This window comes from Macaca thibetana, chromosome 1, assembly GCF_024542745.1.
Source record: "Macaca thibetana thibetana isolate TM-01 chromosome 1, ASM2454274v1, whole genome shotgun sequence".
Lineage (NCBI taxonomy): Eukaryota > Metazoa > Chordata > Mammalia > Primates > Cercopithecidae > Macaca > Macaca thibetana.
In genome coordinates, this window is record NC_065578.1 from 90,153,347 (window position 1) to 90,176,467 (window position 23,121).

Sequence of the window (23,121 nt, forward strand, 5' to 3'; positions counted from 1 at the left end):
TTATAAAAAAAACAAAAAAGAACTTCTTAGGGCTTCTGATTCCTAGTTCTGCTTCTACTTTCCTTTTATTCTGGCATCTCTCCTTTCTCAATTTTCCACCAGACAAATTGATGATAGCCTTCAGGAGATATGCAAAGGCTATACACAGAAAATTTTTTATCTGAGAATGAATAAGTGCATGTTTCTGGGATGGGGCCCATAGCTTTCATGAAATTCTCAAAGATGTTGGTGACCCCAATAAAGACTGAGAACCATAACATCAGAAGTATTTAGGTCACCAGTAAACAGGTATTTTGGGAAGAATAGGGGTATCCTTTTCAGCGTGTTCAGGATACTTGAAGGGATTATAAGTTAGAAGATATATTTTGCTTCCCTCAAAAGGTCACCAGTTCCCACAGAAGAGACCAGGAGCTGGTGGCTTCTAAGAAGGCTTGAAAGTTTATTCTATCACAGGTAACCAAAAGCAGGCCTTTACCATTTAGTCTGGGGATATCTAAGCTTTGTATTCAAGAGTGCCACACAACTTAAAATCCACATGAATTAAGACTGCTTAAACTAGAAATACACATACTGGACATGGTTAGGAAGGCTTTATTCCCACCTATTTTTCCTTTACATTGTTCCAATTTTGTGATATACTAAGGTAAGATTTTATAAAAATGAATTTGCATTTTATTCATTAAAAGATCATGTATTCTTGAAAAATGATGCCTTTTACTCATATGAATTAACGAATCACTTATAATAACCGAGTGGAACCTTCTAGGGCCATAGGTTATTAGGATTGCTGCTTTATAACAGTGATACTGATATGGGGAATAATAGGTATGTGGAGTTTGCAAATATAATACAGAATTCTCTATTTGGAAAATAAAAAAGTTAATAAAGCTTGATAAAAACTTTTCAGTTGGCATGAATAAGCAGCAAAGACATCTGTATAGCTCTACTGATCAAGATTTTTTTTAATGAGGGAAAAATGTTTCAGAATTTCCAAGAAAAAGAAGCATTAGTTTTTAAAGTTTGTCAAAAGTGGCTACTGGGTGTGGAAAATATGACCCTAGGCTTTCTTCAGTTTCTCATTTTCCTTTTCTTTGCCTAGGACTGCCAAACACATGCTTTCTATTTCCTAGTACTTCTAATATTTTGGCTAGTACTTAATCATATTTTTAAAATAACACCCTCTTTTATTCTTCAGGACCTAAATATATTCTCAGTCATCCTATGTTACTTTTCTCTCTGACAATGAAGATTTTTTTTAGATAATCTTCATAAATGCATTCTTGGTAAATGGAAATTTACTACCAGTTATTTATAGGTAATTAATCCTGTGTTTTGCAGAATTTTCAGATGAAGTAAAAGCATTTTTTTTAGTGGACTAATAAAATCTGGACTGGAGATATCTTGCCTTATTGGATATCTGCATAATCTGCTTGAATAATCAGAATGGAACACTAAGTCCTCCAAAGTCTAATCTAGGCCTAAGCACTTCTTGGATCTCTGCTCTTTTTAATTAGACTCTTATGTATTCAATCTTCACCAGAGTACTCCCCATTTTAAACCCACCTTCAGGCTGGGTGCGGTGTCTCACGCCTGTAATCCCAGCACTTTGGGAGGCTGAGGCCGGCAGACTGCCTGAGGTCAGGAGTTCGAGACCAGCCTGTCCAACATGGTGAAACCCCATCTCTACTAAAAATACAAAAAAATTAGCTGGGCATGATGGCATGAACCTGTAATCCCAGCTACTAGGGAGGCTGAGGCAGGGGCATTGCTTGAACCAGGGAGGTGGAGGTTGCAGTGAGCCAAGATCGCGCCACTGCACTCCAGCCTGGGTGACAGAGCGAGACTCCATCTCTAAATAAATAAACAAACAAACAAACAAACAAACCCACCCACCTTCGTTTTAGAATTTTCAATTGCTTATTTTTATTTCAATTTCTTATTTTAAAAATAAGAAATTCAAAAATAGGCCGCCTGTATAAGGTAGAAAACAGTGATTAAAAACAAAGATTAGGTAAGATAGCCCTGATCTGAATTACAACCTTGCTACTTATTAACTGTATAAGTTTGAGCAAATTAAGTTCTCTAAGTCCTAGTTTCCTATAAAATGGAAGAGAATTCCAGTACCTACGACTTGTATGGTTGTTGTGAAGATTAAATGTTATACATGTAAATTGTATGGCATAGTGCCTGACACATAGTAAATGTTCAATAAAGGTTAGCAAGTATGGTAACTAATGATTTCCCACTTGTACAGTCTCTTATTTTCATTGTCCCCCACCTCTAATGTCTGCAATCACTTGCCAAGCCTGATAAAGGTGATAAAGGTATATAAAAATTATAATCTCAGAGTAGGAGGCCTAATCCAGTAGACTAAAATTCACCCCGCTCCTCTCTTTTTAATATAAACCGTCAACATTCATCCCTGGTCATTTGTATATCAAGTTAAGGAAGAATGCAAAGAAGCAGAAGACACTAGTATAAATATAAGTGGTTTTTTGAAAGCAAGAACATATTGGATGTAAGTTATAGGACACAAGGAAGAACAAAAAAGCTGGGCAAACAACTAGAAGAAAGCAGGAGGCAGTGATCTAAAAAAGAGCAAGAGAAATAAAAAGATTGGAAAGAATTTTAGGCAAAAGAATTTATGTAGATCTATGTCAAAAAGAGGGTATATTTTAAGATGTGAAGGAAATGAGATTTGCTGAAGCAGGGTAGCTTAAAAGACTACAAATGAAAAGTGCAAAGCATCTTGTAGGTTATAAGAAGCATATTACATAGAAGTAAGCTAATCAAATTTTCACAGATGAGCAGTATTAAGAGGTATCTGCAAGGTTAGGCTAACCAACCAAAAATAACACAGAAATGTGCATGTTAACACTTATGTGCATAGCTAAGTTTATTAATCCTTAATATATTTAAGAAGTATTAAAAGAAAAATCTATTCACTTGTCAACACAAGCCATTATTAAGGCTCACCCCTTCAAAGATCTAATCTATAGACTAATGAAAATTCATTAGTTTGCTTAGTTTACTAACCAAGTCTACATTTTGAAATATCCCTATAATTTCCTTTGCTAAAAGGATTTCCCCAAGCTAGAACTACAATATTTTTATGCTATGTTGCCCAGGCTGGAGTGCAGTGACTATTCACAGGCACAATCACTGCACATTATAGCCTCTAACTCTTGAGCTCAAGTGATCCTCCTGCCAGCCTCATGAGTAGCTGGGACTATAGGGGCACACCACTGTGCCTGACTAGAACTATAAAGAGAGGTGTTTTACTGGAATCTAAAATAAATTTAAAAATCAAAAATAGTATTCTAAAAAAGAAATGGGATTAAGGTAGACTCAAAAGTTCCACACCTCTTGGGTTAATGTTTTTTCCCCAAATTAAGTCAATAAGAGCCAAAAGAAAAAGATTAACTAGCTTAGAATTATATCTAACAGTTTACAAGCTGCTGAAATTTAATGTGTATTCAGACTCAACTGCAGCTTACTAAAGAAAGCTATAAATATGATCTGAATTAACACCAGTCTGGTGGGAAAAAAAAAAGTGTATTGTATCAAACAGACTTGCTGTGATATCTGTTCAAACATACCTGTACCAGTCAAAAGTCCAGCACTCTTCTTTCGTGCATAAGCGCGTAAGTGGTTGGACAGGCTAACAGCACTTGTAAACGTCGTATTGCAATGCACACATGTTCTAAGCTTCACAGGCATACCTATCATTCAAAAGAAAACTATAATCCAGTTCTCACTTCAAAAAGTGAAATTTTCTTAGCTTAAAGAGTGTAGAAAAGCACCACAATAAAGATGGTTTTCAAAACGTTCAATGAAATAGGTTAACTTAAAATAAGGAGGGGAAATTAAGTTAACTATTATTAGTTTGTAGTTAGTGTTTAGAGCCAACTCATGCTCTTTGGAAAGGTAGAAGAGGAGTGACTTGAACCTTTGAGCTCCTCTGGATATAACACCTATTATCACTTTCTTGCAGATTTCTGTGTTACGCAGATTATTTCTTAAACCTACTAATATACAATCCTGTGATTTGAACACCACAGTTCTGTTGAGAAGTTTCAAAGCTTACAACATTACCAATAAAAAGAATTTAAAAGTCTAGTTGACAAAGTGGTAATTAAAGTGTTTTACCCACAAAACCGTAAAAGTCTCAGTACTAAATTAGGCTTTCTGATGAAGGCTGGGAGAAAAGGTGGTAAAACACACCACTGAACAGCTGTTAGACACAACATTTTATTCAGGGTATTTTATGTTCATTACTCTGAATGCGCAATCAATAATGAAAGTCAATGATTTAAAGTTTTTTGCTAAAATCTTTGTGCTAAATAAATGATCAACAAGCTAACATCTTAGTCATCACAGAAAAAACATGTTCAAACAATAAGAAACTCCTAACTTCTCAGACAATCCTCACTCCCCCAACACATTTCAATCGGTTTCTTCAGCATTACTGTGATAGCCACAAATACATTTTCCATCTCTGAAGTATACTACCCCTTGTTCAACACAGCTAACACATCTTATCCTTCTGAAAAAATATTGAAAGCTATTGACTTTCAGAGACTCTTTATTAGAAAGAAAAAGCCATATTAAACAGAAGCTCATACAAGATAAATTGTTTTCCAGACCACTTACAACACAAAGTCATCTTTCCTTAAATCAAAATTGCATTACAACTATTTGGGATATCACAATGTTTGCCCCAAAGCAAATAAACAACATTACTTTACAGTAACGTTACTCGTTATTAATCCATTAACTATTACCTCCAACACATTCGACTTACAGCTCTAATCATGAGACCATTTACATAAACCTTCAACATTATTAACCTTCAAAAAGAAATCTAGAAAAGACACTTAAAATTTTTCTAGTCTAAAAGTATAAACCAGACTTGGCAATACTGAATAAAGTTTGGCTACTTTATCTGCCACATTATTTGCCAATACATACAAAATATTCCTTTCAAAAGGAAAAACTATTGGTGCACAAGCACTAAGCTAAATCATCTGTTCTGTTCCATTACAGCACCATCTTAAAACCTAAAACCCCCAACAAATATGTTTTATGTTCACACCTGTTCTCCAAAACCAAACTATCCCGCAATACAATGAGGAATTGGAGACGGAGATGTTTCTTTGGGTTAATCACAAAGACACCAAACCATTTAGCTTTAAGAGTCTTTTTTGTTTTACCTACGCAGTGGAAAACCCAACAGCTAAATCTTGAAAACATGATCACCTTGGAGAACTCGCAAAAATATGACAGAGGTATGCCTTTTCAATAATGCTATGCTTTTGAACATTATCCACAAACATCCTCCAGCCACAGCAAGTTTTATTTTCACAGATCAGCTTTTTGTTTGTTTTTTTGTGTGTGTGTGGTTTTCTTCTGCTTTTGTTCTCACCTTATATTCAGACCAAGAAAAGAGGCACAGAGAACTCAGTGCTAATGAGCATCAATTGATGAGTTATACAGAAATGACAGTAGAATAACCAATCTGTGCTCTGTAAAAAAAAAGCAGCTTAAACAAGAAGACTGTGAGAAAGTATTTTCCGCATAGATTCCATTAAAGAAGGCATAATTGAACTGCATTTAAATTGTGTATAGGATAGTCATAAATGTCCTCTTACCTGAGTGCATAGTCAAGTCCATTTTTTGTGGCTGATACATCAACGGACTATCCTCATTTAATGGAAGAACACATTTCTGAACGAATCTCTTTCTTGCTGTCTGATTATGGATCTTTTGTGGAGAAATAGCAGAATTCCTTTCTTCTCCCATCCTTTTATTTTTAAGAAGTTCTATGAGTGTAAGAGATTGATTCTTCTTTCCACTGGGCAGTTCAGGTTTTGTTTCATCATATTCATTTAAGAAATTCAGCCCTTCTTCTTCTGATGCAGACATTGACAGAGCTTCAGTCTTTAGGCCATTACGGTATGCTTCAAGAGGTATAACATTTTGAGATATAAAGTCATCATTTGATGCAAGTTTTTGAGCTACAAATGGTCTGGGAATAATACGACGACTGTTCAAAGCCTTTAAGATTTTTTCATATTTTTCTTCATTTTGCATCATCTCATTCAGAACACAGATTGGGGATTTGTGAGCATCCCATTTGGTCTTTCCAAGTCTTTTCAAGTGGCCTCTAACATGATTTGATAATCCAATTTTAGTATCAAACCAACCACCACAGAGCTGACAAGTGTGTTCAGAAGTGGTTTCAGACTTCTCTATAGCTAAAAAAAAATTTTTAAGAGTAATATCAGACTTTCTTATATAAACTGACCACCCTAAAATGAGTTAATTCTGAAACATAAAACTATATGATTCTAATGGAGACCAAATTCAAACAGAACTTTTAAATCCTCAGAATTAGAACACAGACCTATTAGCCCAAATTATTCCCATGGAGAACTTACCTTTTCTAACTCGTTTAACAGGTGTTCCTGTGCCAGTTCTTTTGAAATGCTGCATTTTGTCACTTGTGGCTATTTGTTCTGGTGATACAACGTGACGGGCTTCATAGCTTAATCCTGCTCTGTGAAGATGCCCCCGGACATGATTTGATAACCCAACACCTGTTTCAAATGTTGCTGGGCAGTAAGGACACGATTTCTTCTCAAGAGACAAATCAGTCCAATGAAAAACAGAACTATGCTTTGACAATGAAGCATCTGCAGTTTCTAAATGCTGAGGATCATGTATCTCATGCAAAAAGTTGTTACTTCCAGCATCTTCATAGTATTCAAAATAAAAGCCATCATTTTGGTCATAACTAAGAGTAGCATTTTCTCCAGGCTCCTGACCTTCCACTTTGCTCTTAAATAAAGGGAATAAATTTACATGTTCTTGATTAATATCACTATAGGTTTCATCTTCTGTGGCCTGTGTAGTGTAGTCTCCTAACTCAACATTATCCCAGGAACTTTCATCTTCTGTTTCATAACTATCTTTCTTTTCAGCAGAATTAAGTTTTTGCAAAACGACAACAGTCATTTTATGCAAAAAATCTGGATAGCTATCCAAGTCTTCCCCTCCAACAGAACTTTCCTTCTTAGATTCCTTAACTACTCTCTTTACAGCTACACGTCTGTGATCTTTGAAGCTTTCAGGTCTTTTGGTGTCAGGCTTATGAGGGTCTGAAATAAAATTGTTGTGAGAATTACTTGATGATGAAAACAGGTGTAAAGAATTTAATGAACTAGCTTCTTCTTTTTTGAAATGCACAGGATATGATTCACCTGATTTTTTTATCATCCTATAGTTTTCATATTTGTGTCTATACAAATAGTTGCTATTTGCCTTGGCATTAGACTTTTCTTTTGCTGTTTGATGAAAATACTTAGGTTTTTGGTCAATGCTGCTTTTAACTGTAACATTCTTATGAGGAGAGCTGTTTTGATTGCAAGTGTTTATGCCTGATTGGGCAATGCTTTTCCGAGCTTTCTGTACTCTGTGTGGCCGCTTATGGATTTTTGAAAAACTACTTGATTGTGAGGTTGATCCAAATGTTCGCTTCACATCTTGTTTTAAAGCAGAGTTCTTTGGAAACGTGGTTGACTGTTGTTTAGTTAATGGTTTAGTGCTATCACTATCTACAGGTTCTTCAAGGATGTCATTTTTTCTTTTATCAAGTCCAAGAGGACTACCAAATGAATCAACACATGATGATGAATGCAAGTACTCCATGTGCTTTTTTAAAACACTTTTGGCTGAAGTAGTAAAAGGACACATCTTACATACGTAGGTAGCTGATTTTTTGGACGATCCTACTACGGAGTCTTTCATGAAAGTCTTTTTTTGTGTTTTTCTCTGGGCTATATCAGAAGTGACCAACGGGCATTTTACCACTGCCCCATGTGCAATGCCTCGATGGCATTCTAATTCATTTTCTGTCACTGCCATGAAGTTACACTCTTCACAGCAGTAGTACCTTTTATCTTTTTCATGGGTTTTAGCATGTTGCACAAATGTTTTAGGGCAATTGGTACCAAACACACACTGAGGACACTGTAATCGTGCGCTTCTTCCTTCATCCTGAAGTTCTTTCAATTCACGAATTTCCTCCATCAACTTCTGTCTTCTCTCCTGGTGAATAATCATATGTTTTAGAAGTGAATTGCGATCTCGAAATGTCCGTCCACATTCTCTACAAGCATATGGCCTTGGGACATTAAGATGGCGAAAGTGACTATTCCCATCTAAATGATACATCATATGCCTGTGGAGGTGCTTCTTCTCCCTAAAATTCACATTGCACTTTGTACAGGGGTAGAATGATGGCTCTTCGGTACTGAAAGTAGCAGGTGACTCAGAATCACTCTCTTCACATTTCTTTTTTAAGGTATTTGAAAGAAAAGTGCTAGTATGAACAGGTGAACTCTCTTCTCCACACTTATCTGGGTTATAAATTAGATGTTGGAAGGCATCCACAGATTCTAAGTCTTCATCAGTCGATTCAGGCTTCACTTTTGATAAAGCATATTTCTGTGGGTCTACTGCTTGTAGCTCTTCATTTTGTTCTAGAAAGTCTACTTCTTGCATTTTTGATTTATTGGGTACACAATTAGAATCACTAAAGCAATCCTCAGTATAACGAGTTATCTTGCTTACATCCATTTTTCGCTTTCTTTTTTTTTCTAGACCTACTTTAGAATGAGGTGGAGCTTTGTCTACTGTTTCCTCATTAGTCATAAGAAACTGAATGAACTCTTTTTGGGGATCCCAGTTTGTATCATTTTCTGATCTAAATCCATCTGTACCTGAGGAAATTCCTGTTACTGTATTGACACAATCATCTTTTACCAATAAATCTTCACCATCCTCACCCACCTCTACTTGATTTATTAAAGTGCCATCTGACTTTATATTACTCCCTACTGAATTCTGAATGTCACAACCAACTGAAGCAGAGGTAGGTAGTTTTTTATTGGAATGGGTGGGATTCTTAGCATGTGCTACATCTGATAACAAAAATAAAACTTGGTGTTGACTTGCTTTCTGTGGTGTAGACAGCTGAAGATCAGCTGCTACCTTCAAAGTTGAACATGATTCTGTTGTTGGCTGATCCACAGGCTGCCCAGTGGTTAATGAAACACTGCCTTTATTCATATTGGAAGTCTTAGTTAAGGAGGAGTGTGAAACTGGTCCATTAACAGCAGCTCCTTTAGGTAAGATAAAGTTTTCACTAGAAACAGTAGGAGCACCAGCATGTATAAATAGACTAGACTGGCCTCCGCTTAAGGCGTTTTCAGATTTGTCCTTTGACAGTTCTTCAGGCAGAGTCAATGTATTATTTTTCTGAAATGATGTCTGACAATCTTTTGGTTTATGAACTCCGCTCTCCTTGTCTGAGATAAAATTGTTGTCATCTAGGAGTTCTTCTTTAGCACCAGTAATATCGGTGTTTATCTTCAAATCATCCATATTGTTGGCAAGCCCATTTAACACATTTAGTCTAGAAAATGGAAAAAAAAAATTTAGATTTGCATGAAAGAAAAAATACTATTAGAATGTATGGAGAGTTGAAAGTACATATTTTTATTAGTTTAATTTTCTACTCTTTATATTGACATTCTAATAATTTTCCAAGAATGAAAGAACACAAACATATTGAAATATTTAAAAAGCACCTCAAAGGTTAATATTGTTCTTCATGCTAGGCAACAACAACAATCCAATACGTCATATATACAAAATGTCTAGAGAAAAGCAACATACACAAACATACTAGGGAAAAGCAGCATACACAAAGATACACATATACACACAGACACAAAAACAATGTAAATATGCTACAGACTGAAAAAATTTTAAACCACATGTAGAGATTGCTAATACAAAGAAAATTCTTTCACTTAAGTAGGTTTATCAGAGGCAGTCACTCTATTCGAGAGAATAATATAAATTATCAAATACTGCAGAGAAATGAAAGATTTGTCACTTATAAGTTCATTCCTGAAGGAAGGTAACAAAACGCCATTCAGTAAAAAACTTTATTTGAATGAACATATTTGCTATCAACATCAATGTTTTATTGTTAAAATGCTTTATTCATAGTTTTGTTCATTCCTTATTCAAATTAACCTTAACTATAATTTTAACTTTACTAAAGTTAACTAAATTTTAGTAAAGTGAATTTCAACTTCACTAAAGTTAAAATTAATGAAGTTTCATGTCAAACTTTCATATGTGGGGCCCCAAATTCCAGGCATTCTTTAAAAGCAGTTATCCCATTTTTGATCTGGTGGTCTAGTGCAACGGCCTAACACATTTTACAATAAAATAGCATAAACATATGTTTTAAATTTATTTCACATAAAATGTAGATAAAACTTTTCTAGGCATTTTTGATAAGTTATTTAATCATTATGAGAAAAAAGTACAATATTTTTAAAGCAAATAGTATTTCTGAATGTTTGGGGTCCATTCATATGATGACTTTATGTAATGACTACCCTTACTATGAAAAGTTCCCTTGCAACCTGTTCTTTTCCTGCTCTTAGAGGACTGGGAATGTAATCTAGTCACTATCGTATCTCTAGAACCTAGTACATCACTTGGCATTGCTCAGGCAATATTTGTTGAATAAAAGACTGAGTAAGTATTGGATTAATAAAAACACAATTTCAAAATCAAAGTACAAGTTCCTAAAGTGTAAGAAGAAAAACAGTTTTGTTCCTATGAAATTTGGATACCCCATTCAAATACAAGTTCCATCAGGTTCTGATTTATTAATGCAGTAATTATAATAAGGTCCTCAAAATATCCAATAATTCTCATGTACAATTTAAAGAACCTGCTATTTGGCAACCCCAGGTATTAACTAATTGAAGTATTGGCATAAGCTTCCATATTTCTTCTCCTTTTTTGCAGTTATTATCCAAATATTTACTAAGCACTTAGTTGTGCCATGCATTGATCCCGTATTCCAGAAATAACGGTAAACAAGACAAGTTAGTTTCCTGCTCTTAGATAAAGAACGAAGCCTGTATATTTTTCTTTTGTAGTATTTTTAATTTGCATAACAAGTAATATTATTTTAGGGCAACAGGACCTCACAATCTAACATTTACAAATCAAAACATGTTCAATAAAGTTCAATATTTTTACTATCCTTTAAGGGTACCAATTTCATGCTTTGTAAAACATTAAATCTAATTCAAGAATAATAAAATTGTTCTTACCTTTTTTGTATTTTACAACTTAGAACAAGCATTTATAATCTGATCTTATTCTTTCCATAAAATGTTATTTAATACAAAAAATATCTATTACCAGTATCTTTGACATTGTTATTTATACCAACAATTATTTTTTCCACCCCTCATAGGTTTTAGAATTCTGTTCTGAGATTGGCAAACTTCTGGTATGGTGGTAATAAAAATAGACTTCCAATAAGATCACATTCAATGATATCACTCCAAAATGGTGCTAATGCATCACCCAGCAGGAGTCTCTACATCACACACACAGAAGTTAAAAATGGGCAGCACATAAACATGTGTTAGGAAAGGGTGTGCAAATGTCAAGGGAAAGAAAAGCAAGCCTTAATGCTACACTTATTATTCATTCCTGATATTTCTCATTAAATTAGGTAGAAAATATAAAATGCTTCAATAGCAACAATCTCATAAATCTGAAATGAACGACAAAAAACTGGCTTGAAAGACAGTTACTTTCCTTTATGTTCCCACTTATTATAATCACAGAGGTGGACAAATATATGCTCAGTCAATTTGAAAGCCTATATTAGTTTTTCTCAACAGGAAGCAATGTTGCTAACGAAGTGGTAAATTCAGTGTTAATGAGTGGCTTCACTGTTACCACCTCAGAGGTAAAACCTTCCATGTTCTATGTCCCACCCATCTGTTCTGGTGTTAGAGGTTTAGAGATGGAACAGACGCTTCCCATTTAAAGCAACTTCATTGGTACCCCCTGAACAGCAGGGTGACAAACTATGAGAACATCATGTCAGCTTGGAGACTGCATCCTCATTACCAGAATGGCTTTATAAGAGCTTTTCATAAGTTCACATTCTGAAGATATCAACCTGTTTTGTTCAAAAACATAGAAAAAATATATGTGCATAAATGATTTTATCTACAAAACACATCTAGCAAAAAAAATCCGATTAAATATATTAAAATATAAAATGAAGACTTTAACAATTAAAGTTTTCCTTCACATCCACATGACATGGCTTACTTACCCCCAAATTAATAATTATCTCTACTCAAAAATAAAAGACATTACCTTCTGCATCAGTTTGAAAATATGTTACAAAAGTTGACTAAGTAAGGAAGTTTTCTAGGTCACTCGGTAATTCTGATTAGATACAACCTTCCTGTCGTCAAATCTATACTGTCCACTTTTTGTTCATGAGTAATTCTTTACTCAGAGAAAATTAGCTTAATTTTGTTCTTTTATGTACATTATTAACTGTATTTACTATAAGTAGATTAACATTTTGTGGGTACTTATTTTAGAAACAATTAAAATGTTCAGAATATATTCTAATTATACAATGCTCCAAATACACTACTTATTAATAACAGTACTCAATACTCATAGCTGTTGTCCTGAGATACCACGCAGAACAATGGATCATCAAAATCTGTTGCAATGAATAATGGATACAGAATTTTAACACCATCAAAAATTATTTTACTACATTCATGTTGGGTTATGAGGCACCTAGGCAAGAAACTATTTGATCTGAGTTAATTTTACACCATCTCAAATAGTTTTTCAACTACCTTTGTATAGTCAAATGTATATATAACAGAGACATCAATACCAGTTTAGGTTACTATAACAAAGTAGGAACATATTTGAAGGTGGGCATTATTCACTAAGTTTAAAAAACAGAAGCTAATAAATTAAGATAGATAAACTGTTGGACTCCTTAAATTTCAATTCAATGAATTCAATGAATTAGCTATATCAATTAAGATTTTAAAACAATGTTTAGACACCATTACTAAAGCTTCCCCAGATAATCATATAATCATAAAATTTTTCATTTAACTGAATTTTAAAATGTTCTTTAAAAAAATTCACACACCTTTTTAAAAAGCTGCAAACAGAACTTTAAATCTACATAAAATATATTTCAATTGCTGGAAAATCATAATGAGTTTTACAGCTATAACTGCCTCTAGTTATATACTGTGAGCATTAAAAAATTGTACAAAGGTCAGATCTGTCTTCAAGATGACAGATCATCACTTATATGCCTCAAGCTAGACTTATTGTCTCAGAAATCTCAAACATCAGTATTTTTGCAAACTATCAGCACTTGCTATAACACCCTCACTACACTACATCTTGAGGTTACTACAGAAGAAATGAGGTGATAATTGCATATTAACATAATTATTCTGTAATCCCTCTGAGCAAGCTTCCTAGGTCACTCAGTAATTCAGATTAGATACAACCTTTCTGTCATCAAATCTATGCTGTCCACTTTCTGTTCACGAATAATTCTTTTGTGATAGAAAATTAGCTTAATTCCATTCTTTTATGTACATTATTAATTGTATTTATTGCAAGTAGGTTAACATTTTGTGGGTACTTAACTACATAATGCCAACCTTTGCTGTGTCGTATAATTTCGTGCAAAAATATAGTACAATTTGCCCTCATTGTATATTAGTTCATTAACTGCTATATTACACTGCTATAAATAAATTATAATGCTGCCCACTAGCTGAGTTATAGTTAGGATCTGTCAGGTTTTCACAAATTCTATGTTCATTTAAATTATCCTTGCAAACACATGACAACTTCAGTTAGTAATGTATGAGACTGGGTCAAGAAGAGAATACCATTCACAAGTGTCTAACTACAAAACGAATCTTAATTAACTGAAATATTACATTTAAAATTATTGCAGCATTTAAACCTATATATACCATACACAATGTACAAACATATATACCTAAATCTCACCTAGTGCACAATTCAAGAGAAGATAGAGTGTACCATCCAGGTAATAACTTATTCTAAATGTCACATTGAGAAGAAACACTAAAAAAATATAGAACACTTAGAAGGGTATCCAGCATGAGACTGACTCTAAAACCAAGCCAAATAATAAAATGGTTCAGAAGGTTACCATTAGGCAAGAATGGTTCTTGCTTACTTGTCAAGAACATTACAGACAGGAATATGGAGTTGGGGACTGAATAAGATGATTTCTAAGGTCCCTTCTAATATGTACTACAAATGTTTAGTATTTAGTTATTACATAATTAACATTTAACATTATTTGAAATAATGAGCTAAAAACTGAAGAATTGCACTACTGAGCCTTAAAAGTATTCTCTAAATTCACAATTACCTGAAATAATCCTTTAGTTAACTTATGATCTGTCAATAAATTGATTCTTGAACAGTGAAAATATGGCATTAAATGACCAAGACACTGCCACAGAGCTAACTGTGTCATGAAAACTCAATGTTACAGCCAGAGATTTTTTTTTTCCTCTTGGCAATACCAAAACACAAATTAAAAAAGGCACTGAGTTTGATATATAGATTGCAATTTAAAAAATAAAGTAAACAAATTATACTGAACCTGTTGAATAGCTTGTTCCTGATGCCATGTACCATCCTCAATTTTTAACAGATGACAGATGGTAGGTACCAGACCATAAACACCCAATAACTCAAGATCATTCTTACTGCAAAGTATAGTAAATACTAAATATAATCTAACACATCTAAAGAAGCTCCCATATGGTAAATGGAAGCAGATAACTGTGTGGATGAAGGCAAGGGGGGCAGGGAGGTCCTACAAAGACATAACTTTAAAGACATGGCAAAATTATGTAACAATGAGAATCAACAGTAGTAGAAAATCAAATGGATGTTCACTAATCAAACATTAATTTCCTAATGAAGAATTTTGTAACTGGAAGAAGCAAGGCAATAAATTACAGTTGCAACCAAAGGAGAGTGCTAAGTCACAGTTAGCACAGAATGACTGTTGTGTTGTTTATGCTTTCATATAATTAGAATAAGTGATGGTCTCAGCTTACATCATAAATGACATATGCACATGGCTCCAACAAGACAAATTCAAGCATTTAAGCATTTGAAATGAGTGATATATATGTAACTGGTCAAACATTTTGACCACATTTGTGTAACATGGGTCAGTTCACTATAAAACCTATCTGTTCAAATCGTTAACTGTGAAACTTTCAAAGAAACCAATGTAGCTAAAGTGTGTCAATCCCATATTCCAGACGCAACTTTGCCCTCCACAGAAAGTATCATGCCATAAATTGTCATTTTACTTTGAGCCTTTTGGTATTCTTTACCCTATGATGGGTACGCTGTTTGTATTCAGTTTTGAAATATTATATAAATACTAAACCATCATGTCTAATAAATGCAAGAAAAGTGAGAGTGTTGAAAGTCCTAGGAATACAAAGCATACACAGACGCTCTTTTACTTATAATGGGGTTACCTCCCAATAAACCCATGATAAATTGAAAACGTCATGTTGAAAATGCATTTAATACATCTAAACTATTGAACATTGTAGCTTAGCCTACTTAAATGTACTTACGTTAGCCTACAATTGGGCAAAATAATCTGACACAGTCTATAAAAATTTTATAATAAAAAATAAAAGATAAGATTAAAAATACAGTCTCTACTGAATGCACATTGCTTCTGCACCATCGCAAAATTGAATCACTGTCATTGTAAGTCAGAGACTGTATGTAATTATATAAATGAAAATAGAGACAATTATACTCAAAGCAGTGAGATAAATATATGTGCATATGGAATAAATTGCTTCAGAATAGAAATAATTTTAAAGGGCAAAGACAATTTCACCATTCAAAAAATTTATACCTATACATTTCACAACAATTATCAAGACATAAATAACAAAAGAACGGTTTTAGAGTATAGAATCAGCACCAAGTCAGATATCTATTTGCTTAATGTTTATTCAGGAAACACTAGTAATTTGTTGAAGAACTTAAAAGCTGAGAATGTTCAAAGTGCTGTTAATGAAACTTTTGCCCCAACCATGTATATTACACAGGATCAAGGCACATTATAGTATGCACATCAAAGTTAGTGGCATGACTGCAAATGCAAACATGGTGGTTTTAAAGGGATTCCTTACAACAGCTGAAGAGACGACTGGTGCCTTAATAGATTGTTAATGCAGATGAAACTACTGTCATCCCTCAGTATCCATGACGGATTGGTTCTAAAACCCTGGTGGATACCAAAATCTATGCATACTTAAGTCCCTGCACTTGACACCATCTATGGATAAGATAAGCAAGCCCTCCTTAAATGTGGGTTTTACATGCCATGAAGACTGTATTTTTGATCTGCATTTGGTTTGGGTGCAGATGCAGGACCCACTGATACAGAAAGTCAACTATATTCATAAAAAAAAATCCACGTTTAAGTGGACCCGCAGAGTTCAAGCTCATGTTGTTCCAAGGGTCAACCGTATTTCATTTTTGGGAAAAGATGACCAACAGAAACCTTACCAGCATGTCTAGCCTGAAGCTTGGAACATAACGAATGTATACTAGTTTCCTTCTAATGCCTCAGCAATTTAAGTTTTTCAAATTCAAACGTTCACAGATTTTATTTAACATGTAGATTTCTTAAACTTCTGTAGATTTTAATAATCTGTCATTATAAAAGTTCCATAAATTAATTTGCTTAATCTCACATTTAGAAAATATAAAATTAAAGTCTAATGAGAAATAGAACTTGAATAATATGACATTCAAGATTGAATTATTTCACTGATTTACAATTTAATTTATTGAAAGAAGGATTTAAATCGTAAAAAAAAATCTGTAAATCTGTAACAATCTATAATGAGTACTTAACCTCTCACCTGTATTATATACATTCAAACTCTACTATGCAAATTGAAACATATTGAATTTATATATTTGAATATACTTATTCCATACACTCACATGGAAAAGTATGACATCTTTGAGAACTAAAAAAAGGACAAAACTGAAAGTGTTACTTCAAAGAAATGTTTCATATTAAATGTGAACTCTTGTTAATGTTCTTATCCTTGCTCAATTTATTTTTCTGAAAACAGAAAAAATCCTATTATGATCTAAGAAAAATATTTCAAGATAATCACTATTCTACAAGTATCTTAATTTAGGATGATAATAATTCAAATACAAGAAATTTGCTTTTCTTGAAACAAAATGTATTAGTGTGCTTCTCTCTCACATTATTGTCTTAACAAAAATATAGTTGGCTCTCTGTATGGGTTCTGCATCCTCGGATTCAACCAAACTCAGATCAAAAGAAATAAAAAATAAAATTACAAGAATAAAAAATACAAATAAGAAACGAATAAAGTATAACAACTATTTGGCATTTACACTGTATTAGGTATTACAAGAAATATATTGATAGTTTAACGTATATGGGAGGATGCGTACAGATTATATGCAAATACAAAATCATTTTATATAAAGGTCTGGAGCATCACTGGAGTTTGGTATTCTTGCAGGGTCATGGAACCAATCCCACATGGATATTCAGGTTGAATGTATGGTACCGATTTTTGGTTAGCAGCTAAATTTGCGTGTTTTTAGCAACAGGATTCCCAGTGTGCAGCTAAGGAGAATGTTTGCTTATATTACCAAACACCGTTCCTGAATCCTTTTTGTTGTTCATTTATTGATTCAAAAAAATAGTGTTGGGGCCGGGCGCAGTGGCTCACACCTGTAGTCCCAGCACTTTGGGAGGCCAAGGTGAGCAGATTGCCTGAGATCGGAGTTCATGATCAGCCTGGGCAACATGGTGAAACCCCGTCTCTACTAAAATACAAAAAATTAGCCGGGTGTGGTGACGTGCGCCTGTAGTCCCAGCTACTCAGATGGCTGAGGCAGCAGAAGTGACTTCTCAAAGAGTATGCAGGTAAAGTATTAATTTCTAGTTCCTCAACTTCCATATGTACTCTTTCCCTAAAATTGATCTGGATGTTATATTCACAATACTCTAGTTCTGCTTACCCATCTCCCTTTTAAAGATCACCCTTCTCTCACTGTACAAAAGAAAAGTTTCCAAACACATATCTAACAGCCTTCCTCAACTATATCAGTTGTTCAGGCCAATAACCTTGGAGCAACCTTCACCATTCTTGTTTACTCACACCTCATATCTAAACTATCAGGAACTCCTACTGCTATTATCTTCAAAATATATCCAGAATCCAATCACTTCTCATCACTCCTATACCCAGATCCACTATTATCTCTCCCCTGTATGACTTCATCAGCTGACTAATCTGGTATTAGTACAAGGACAGATCCTTAGTCACTTACCATCTATTCTCAACACAGCAATCAGAGTGATCCATACAGATAATGTCCCTCAAAACTCTAAAATGACTCCCTGTTTTTCTCAGATAAAAAAGGAAAAGTCCTTACAATGACCTGTAAGGACCTACAAAGAGAGACTACCTAGTAACCCTTTGACTTCGTTTCCTACTCCTCTCCCCAACTCACTCACTCTGCTGTAGACACATTAGCTTTTTTGTTGTTGTTTTGTTTTTACTATTCTTGAATACGTTCTCTACTAGCGTAAGGCCTTAGCATTGACTATTCCTCAGATGGAATGCTCCTTCTCCCAGATAGTCTCATGGCAAACTATCTCATCTTGGTTCAAGTCTTTGCTCAATCATTATCTTTTGAATGATGCCAACCAGGACCACTTTAGTTAAACTGGCACCCCAAAACCCTTACCTTCTCCACACTGCTGGCATTCTCAAATCCACTTATACTAGTTTATACCTTCTCCCATCTCCCATAACACTTAACACCTTCTACCACACTATGCAATGTATTTATTTACTGTGGTTGTAGTTGGAGCATCCCTCCTCTAAAACTAAGTTTCAAAGGCAAAGATTTCTATCTATCTTGCTAACTGAATACCTCAAGGGTCAAGAAAAGAGCTGCCCAAACTGTTAGCATTGTGCAAATGCTCCAGTGTGTAAAAACCTTTCGGGAGTCAAATAAAAGGTTTGAGAATACAGAGCTCCTTAGGCAGAGGCCATTGCAGCAAAGCACATAATAGGAAAATTTGAAGGCTACACAGTCTTAATCAAAAAACAACTCAAGGGAAGATTCCAGTGGCTGTCTCTCCATACTTCTCTCTCATCCCTCTCCCTGATTCCCAGTCTTAGAATTAAAATTCAGAAATGAAAAGGTCATCAACAGTGATAAAAATACATTTATTTGAATTTTAAAAATGAAGCCATTTTTACTGACAAAGGGTCACCTTGGTTTAGCTGTTAAGACTGGTTTTGTTAAATGTTACAAGGCAGACATTTTCTGTAACCTTAATGAATTAAATCTACAGTACAAAGATTCTGAAGAAATGAGATGTAAATTATGCATACAATATAGTGTATAAACACACAATTATTCTCGCTTGTGAGAAAAATGTCAGATGCCAATTTAAAAATACCATAGTTTTCCAAAATTATAGAGGTGTGTGAAAAAAAAGTATGTAGACCACCGATCAAATATATAGGGAGAGCTCTATACAACAACCAGACATTCTTTTTTTCAAAACACAGAACATTTATAAAATCTGAGAATATATTTCAACAACCACTGAGAAACTTCCAACAGAAACAGAAATCACTGTAGACCATATGGTCTGGCCACTATGTAACAAACCAGAAAGCTGATACAATTAGATAATTAGTGAACTAGAAAAAGGCCAAAACAAAGTATATTGAATGAAGCAAGGGGAGACAAAAGCATGGAAAATAGAGAAAAGAGTAAGAGCTGAAACTGATATGGTAAAAGATCACACATACATTCCAACATCTAGTTGGAATCACGGAAGAAAAGACAGAATATAGGACAGAAGCAATGCTTCTGAGATAATTGCTGAGAATTTTGTAAAACTGACAAAACACATCAAGCCAAAGCTTCTGGGAGCACCTGGAACTCTGAGATGAATAAATAAAAACTACACTTAGATACATCACAGGAAAACTAATGAAAATAAAAGACAATGAGGAAAAAATACTAAAAGCAGCCACAGAAAAAAAGAATACCTATAAAAGAATACCTATAGACTAAGGGATGGCGGGGGGTAGCAGCTCCCAATGTCCAAGAACTAACCTCGTGCTATCAGACTATCTGATGTTCTGTCACAACATTGTCTTAAGAAAAAAATAGTATCTCATAAAACATCCATGTCAGACAAGACCATTGTGCAACACAACCAAACATCCCCCCCCGACCCACTAAAATGAGTGATGTGTCACTTTCTTTATCAATTACAGGAATACCTCGGAGATACTGTGGGTTCAGTTCCAGACCACTGCAATAAGGTGAATATTGGAATAAAATGAGCCACGATTTTTTTTTTTTTTTTTTTTGGTTTCCAAGTACATATAAAAGTTACATTTAATAGACACGGGGAGGGGAACACACTGGGCCTATGGGGTAGGGGGTGAAGGGAGAGCATCAGGAAAAATAGCTAATGCATGCTGGGCTTAATATGCAAGTGACGGGTTAACAGGTGCAGCAAACCACTATGGCACACATTTACCTATGTAACAAACCTACACACCCTGTACATGTACCCTGGAACTTAAAAAAAAAAAAAAAAGTTATGTTTATACTATACTGTTGTCAATTAAGTACACAAAAGCCATTATGTCTAAAAAACAATGTATATACCTTAAAGTATTTTATTGTGGCCGGGTGCAGTGGCTCACGCCAATCCCAACACTTTGGGAGGCTGAGGCGGGTGAATCGCCCGAGGTCAAGAGTTCAAGACCAGCCTGGCCAACATGGTGAAACCCTATCTCTACTAAAAATACAAAAAATTAGCCAGGTGTGGTGGCGGGTGCATGTAATCTCAGCTACTTGGGAGGCTGAGGCAGAAGAACTGCTTGAACCTGGGAGGCAGAAGTTGCAGTGAGCTGAGATTGCACCACTGCACTCCAGCCTGGTGACAGAGTGAGACTTCGTCTTAAAAAACAACAACGAAAACAAAACAAAATAAAAATAAAATACTTTATAGCTTTAAAAAATACTAACAGTCATCTAAGCATTTGGTGAGTTCTAGTCTTTTTGCTGAGATTGTTGCCTTAATATTGACAATCAAGAGTGGTGTATGCTGAAGATTGGGGTGGCTGTGGCAACTTCTTAAAATAAGACAGCAATGAAGTTTGACACATTGATTGACCCTTTCTTTCATGAAAGATTTCTCTGTAACATGCAATGCTGTTTGACAGCATCTTACCCACAGCAAAACTTCTTTTGATATTGGAGTCAATCTTCTCAAACCCTGCTACTGCTTTATTGACGTAATATTCTAAATCTTATGTTGTCATTTCAACAATGTTCACACTATTTTTACTAGGAGTAGACTCCCTCTCAAGAAACCACTTTCTTCACTAGAGAAGCAACTTCTCATCTGGTCAGGCTTTTTCGTGAGATTGCGGCAATTCAGTTACACCTTCAGGTTCCACATTTTTTTTTTTTTTTTTAAAGACAGAGCCCAGGCTGGAGTGCAGTGTTGCCATCTCAGCTCACGGCAACATCCACCTCCCAGGTTCAAGTGATTCTCCTGGTTCAGCCTCCCAAGTAGCTGGGATTACAGACTTACGCAACCATGCCTGGCTAATTTTTTTTATTTTTAGTAGAGATGGGGTTTCACCATGTTGGCCAGGCTGGTCTTGAACTCCTGACCTCAAGTGATCCACCTGCCTTGGCCTTCCAAAGTGCTAGGATTACAGGCGTGAGCCATGGCACCCGGTGTTCAGGTTCTACTTCTAATTCTAGTTTTCTTCCTATTTCTACCCCATCTACAGTTACTTGCTCCACTGTAGTCTTGCATCCCTCAAAGTCATACATGAGCGTTGAAATCAACTTCTTCCAAACTCCTATTAATGTTGATATTCTGACCTCCTCCCATGAATCACAAATGTTTTAAGTTGCATCTAGAATAGCTAATCCTTTACAAAAAGTTTTCAATTTACTTTGCTCAGATCCATCAGAGGAATGACTCTAGCTACGGCAGCTGTAGCCTTATGAAATGCATTTAAATAGTAAGACTTCAAGATCAAAATTATTCCTTGTTCCAAGAGCTACACAATGGATACTGTGTTGGCAGGCATGAAAACAACATTCGTCTTGTACATCTCCATCAGAGATTCTGGAAGACCAGGTGCACTGTCAATGAGTATATTTCGAAAGTAGTCTTTTCTTGTAGGTCTCAACAGTAGGCTTAAAATAGTTCATAAACCATGCTGTAACAGATGCACTGTCATCCAGGCTTTGTTGATTCATTTATAGAGCCCAGGTAGAGATTTAGCATAATACTGATGGGCCCTAAGATTTATGAAATTGTTCGATGAGCATTGGGCTTTAACTTAAAAGTTACCAGCTGCATTAGCCACTAACAAGAGGGTCTGCCTGTCTCTCAGGCTTCAGTTTTGAAGCCAGGCATTTACTTTTCTCTAGCTATGAAAGTGCTAGATGGCATCTTCTTCTAGTAGGAGGCTGTTTCATCTACACTGAAAAATCTGTTGGTTAGTGTAGCCATTTTCATGAATTGTCAGAGCTAGATCTTCTGGGTAGTTTGCTGCAGCTTCTACATCAGCACTTGCTGCATCACCTTGCGCTTTTATGTTATAACATGGCTTTTTCCCTTAAACCTTGTGAATCCACCTCTGTTAGCTTCAAACTTTTCTTCCGAAACTTCCTCACCTCTCTTGGCCTTCAGAGAATTGAAGAGAGTTAGGGTTTTGATCTGGATTAAGCTTTTGCTTAAGGGAATGTTGTGGCTGGTTTGATCTTCTATCCAGACCATTCCAACTTTCTCCATATCAGTGATAAGGCTGTTTTAATTTCTTACTATTTGTGTGCTCACTGGAGTAGCACTTTTAATTTCTTCCAAGAACTTTTCTTTTACATTCACAAACTTGGCTAAATGTTTGCTGCAAGAGGCCTACCTTTTGGCCTATCTCATCTTGTATAATGCTTTCCTCACTAAGCTTAATTCTAGGTTTTGATTTAAAATGAGAGACACGTGACTCATCC

At 35.0% G+C, this 23,121-nt stretch overlaps 1 protein-coding gene across 18 annotated transcripts in view; it reads right to left on the bottom strand.

Annotated features, from left to right (window-relative positions):
• ZNF644 (zinc finger protein 644) overlaps nt 1-23,121 on the bottom strand; it is a 101,277-nt gene that overhangs the window by 16,607 nt on the left and 61,549 nt on the right. For 9 of the 18 annotated variants that reach the window (XM_050806161.1, XM_050806173.1, XM_050806182.1 and 6 more), the window contains 3 exons: nt 6,441-9,478; nt 5,652-6,257; nt 3,600-3,722 (listed from right to left, as the gene is read on the bottom strand). The exons of 8 other annotated variants lie outside the window; for them this stretch is intronic. In XM_050806161.1, coding sequence (XP_050662118.1) covers nt 3,600-3,722; nt 5,652-6,257; nt 6,441-9,478 — 3,767 coding nt within the window. The remainder of the gene's footprint in view (nt 1-3,599; nt 3,723-5,651; nt 6,258-6,440; nt 9,479-23,121) is intronic. One more of the 18 variants, XM_050806229.1, reaches the window with a different exon arrangement.